General features: G+C 38.8%; 1 protein-coding gene across 1 annotated transcript in view; it reads right to left on the bottom strand.

Annotated features, from left to right (window-relative positions):
- LOC107752773 (tripartite motif-containing protein 16-like) overlaps positions 1-3,483 on the bottom strand; it is an 18,942-nt gene that overhangs the window by 10,755 nt on the left and 4,704 nt on the right. Inside the window, exons 3-5 of the mRNA XM_016568838.1 lie at positions 1,134-1,367; positions 893-1,049; positions 728-787 (exon numbers count right to left, since the gene is read on the bottom strand). Coding sequence (XP_016424324.1) covers positions 728-787; positions 893-1,049; positions 1,134-1,367 — 451 coding nt within the window. The remainder of the gene's footprint in view (positions 1-727; positions 788-892; positions 1,050-1,133; positions 1,368-3,483) is intronic.

The following is a 3,483-nucleotide window of genomic DNA, read 5'->3' as shown; positions in this document are numbered from 1 at the left end:
TGAAAGTGATTTTGTGCCTCTTTGGGATGGCACAATAATACGCCGTTCACTTGCAGAACGCAAGCTTCTAGAGGCACATAACTCTGAAGTAATGAATTTAGGTAAATGGGTGCAGAGCCAGTGGTGGTTTTGTAGGCAAACATTAATGCCTTGAATTTAATGCGAGCAGCTACTGGTAGCCAGTGCAAATTGATGAACAGAGGTGTGACGTGTTCTTTTCAGTTCATTAAAGATTAATCTTGCAAAGATTAATTTAATTAATTTAATTAATTTAATCACAAAGGTTACACTAATACATGATCAAAATCTAAGGTTCAAAAGGCCCAATATGATATTATATAACGAACAGTTATATATTTTTTTAATTTATTATATTTTATTATATTATTAATGATATTTATGTTATTTTATTGGTATGTCACTGTCATGTCCCCACCAATGTCAAAATCAAACCTATGCCCTTGCTAGCCTCCGTTACACTAGCAGCAATAATAAAAGCTTGAATCTCTTCCTGTGACTTTATGTTTAACGTGAAGGCTCGTGCGATTGACCGGCTCACCAGGCAGTTCAGTCGTGCTGTGTACCGACTGCTTCAACACGATTAGAATGACTTGTAATGTGTCCAGTTGCTATGATTCTGGAACAACCCCTTAGTAAGATCATCATGTTTAATTGTGCATATCTCTCAATGATTGTCAGTGTTTGTGTGTGTTTTAGAGTAACTCACATTGTAGGAAATCCTCTCTGGTCTCATATTCAGGAGCGTGAATGACCTGGACGGTTTTCACTACAGACACCAAAACACATCTGCAGTTTAATTCTCATGTAAAGAGGAAATTAATAGCCAATTCATATTTAATGAATGAGAATCAACGAATCCCTAGAAATGCACCTGTTTCAGTAATCTTTTCTATTTCCTCTCTGCAGAACTGCTGCAGTTTGTCTCTGAGTTGAGAGACTGACTTCATTACATCATCAAAAGATAGCTGAGCACTGACACTGTAGCCGTCTGTAGATCCAGAGAGAGAGACTGAGGCAGACGACAAACTCTACAGACACAAAAACACAAACTCCCTGTAATCAGAAAACCCTGTTGAAGTCCTCAGTCCTGTGTTTGAGAAGATCTCTGTTACCTGGAGGAAATGAACATGATCCTGTGTTTCTGAAAGCTGCTTCAGCTCAGCGTTTCTCCTTTTCAGCTCATCAATCTCCTGCTCCAGTCGCTCCAGTTTCATTTCAGCTCGATTTACTGCAGCTCTTTCCTGATCTCTGATCAGCTGCTTCACCTCAGAGTGACGTTTCTCAATGGAGAGGATGAGTTCAGTAAAGATCCTCTCACTGTCCTCCACTGCTGTCTGTGCAGAGCGCTGTTATAGGACACACATCACAATCAGCTCAAGATTGTTTAATTCTGTCCTATAATCCTAACAGAATGATGGGTAATGCTGATATATCTGTGTACACTAACTTTATTAAACACTCTGCCAGTGCCAGTCCTCCCTGTACACAAGTCGCATAGGGCCCCCAGAATCATCAGGAGGCCCCACTTGCTCTCAAATATGATTTCCAAGCTCGTTCATTTATAGGGGAGACTGAACTTCATGGATACATTCATGGATACAAAGCTGGACCCAATAATGATACTCTCGTTGGAATTTTGCTATTTTGTTAAACAGTGAGAAGTGGGAAAAGAATATTTATGCATACTACTCATGATAAGAACTTTTAGGCAGGAAGGAAAGATTCAATACAATGGCAGTAGAACAGCAATGTGCAATATCATTGGGTGAAATGAGAAGCTTCCAGGACTTAGGAGATAACTTCAGACTAAGAAATCAAGCTTGTTTAGACATTTCAGCTAAGCAAAACTGGAAAGAAACAAGAAGTGCATTCACTAAATTGATGATGGAGGCCTATAGTCATACATTACCCAGAATAGTTTCTAATTTCTTTCCTGTATGGGGTTTTGATGAGTTGTGGTCCCTCCTTCACACTATATATAAAACTGAAATGGGAGATTTAAAAAAGAACTAAAGGCTGAAATCCCCAAAACAGAATGGTATGACGTGGAGATATACAGTTATGACGTGGAGAAATGTAAAACTGAAAATTACATTTCATTGCGGGGCAACTTTGTTTTTGGTAGATGACGACTTTTCATGACAATTCCTGTTTATTCTGGGGGTTATGTTGTGTAATGCATTCATGCAATACATTCAATTCAAGTTTTTTTCAATTCAAGTTTATTTGTACAGCGCTTGTCACGATACAAATCATTGCAAAGCAACTTTACAGAAAATTAAGTTTCTACAATATTTAGTGGTAGCTTATCAGTGGTGACTGTCAGTTAAAGGGGTCATATGATGCTGCTAAAAAGAACATTAGTTTCGCTTTCACAACGAAAAACACAGCGGCCTAGCGTGAGCGGAAGCCCCGGCTTAGTGTGAGCTGAGGCCGGGCTAGAGTGAGCTGAGGCAGCAGGGTTGAGAACGGCGCACCCGGCGGATCCGACGAATGAGTGGCAACCAGATGTGATGACCCCGGGCTGGATTCCGCTATCCCGATACCGTCCTCTTTTGGAAGACCAAACAAAGTATACGGAAAGATCAATTAAAGACGTAATCAAACAGACGATGAACACTATTAACAGCAATTATTATATGATGCAATCAAACTTATAGCAAAATGTGGTAGTTCTGTATGTTGTTTCAGGGTTGGCATCATCTGAGGTCCTCTGAGGGGTTGGCATCATCTCTTCTCTGTACATACACAATACACAATACATGTGAGTACATATGTGACCCTGGGCCACAAAACCATTCTTAAGTGTAATTTTTTTTACATTTAGATTTATACATCATCCGAAAGCTTGTATAAGTTGTACTTTATTTTATATCCTCTGATGTACATTCATGTTATAACTTGTATTAAAGTGAAGAAATATTAATTTAACTTGTGCTCCAAGCTGCCATTGCCTAAGGCAGATAACACGATCTATCCCAGACCACAACTTACTTTGGAAAATGTATTAGTTTTTTTTTCCAAATTTGTTCATAAAAAATGCCTTCAATTCAAGGATGCAGAATTTAGTAGGGGCACAACTGAATTGTTCCTATCAATATTTTGTTTTAACAAAAAAAATGTATTTTTATATGTAACCACTGTCGTTGTCATCATACCACGGACATTACCTGAAAAGTTAAAGCAGCAAACTGTGCTCTTTCAATGATGTGCATTTAATGCATGGCCAAAGTAAGAACATAATCTATGTGTTTAAAACATGCAAAGTAGGATTGCCAACTGTTCCCGTATTTAAAGGCAGAGTAAGTGATTTCTGGTAGCCAATGTTGATATTTGAAATCACCAAAACAAACACACCCCTACCCCAAAAGGGTCTTGCCCCGATTTTGATAGCTCCGCCCCACATATACGTACGCAACCCAGGCAACGATTAGTTCTGTGAAACAAAGCAAAACCAATATT

Source organism: Sinocyclocheilus rhinocerous, unplaced genomic scaffold (assembly GCF_001515625.1).
Source record: "Sinocyclocheilus rhinocerous isolate Xijiao unplaced genomic scaffold, SAMN03320098_v1.1 scaffold1965, whole genome shotgun sequence".
In the NCBI taxonomy this organism is placed as follows: domain Eukaryota; kingdom Metazoa; phylum Chordata; class Actinopteri; order Cypriniformes; family Cyprinidae; genus Sinocyclocheilus; species Sinocyclocheilus rhinocerous.
Note: the sequence above shows the minus strand (reverse complement) of the source record. Positions and strands in the feature narration are given on the sequence as shown.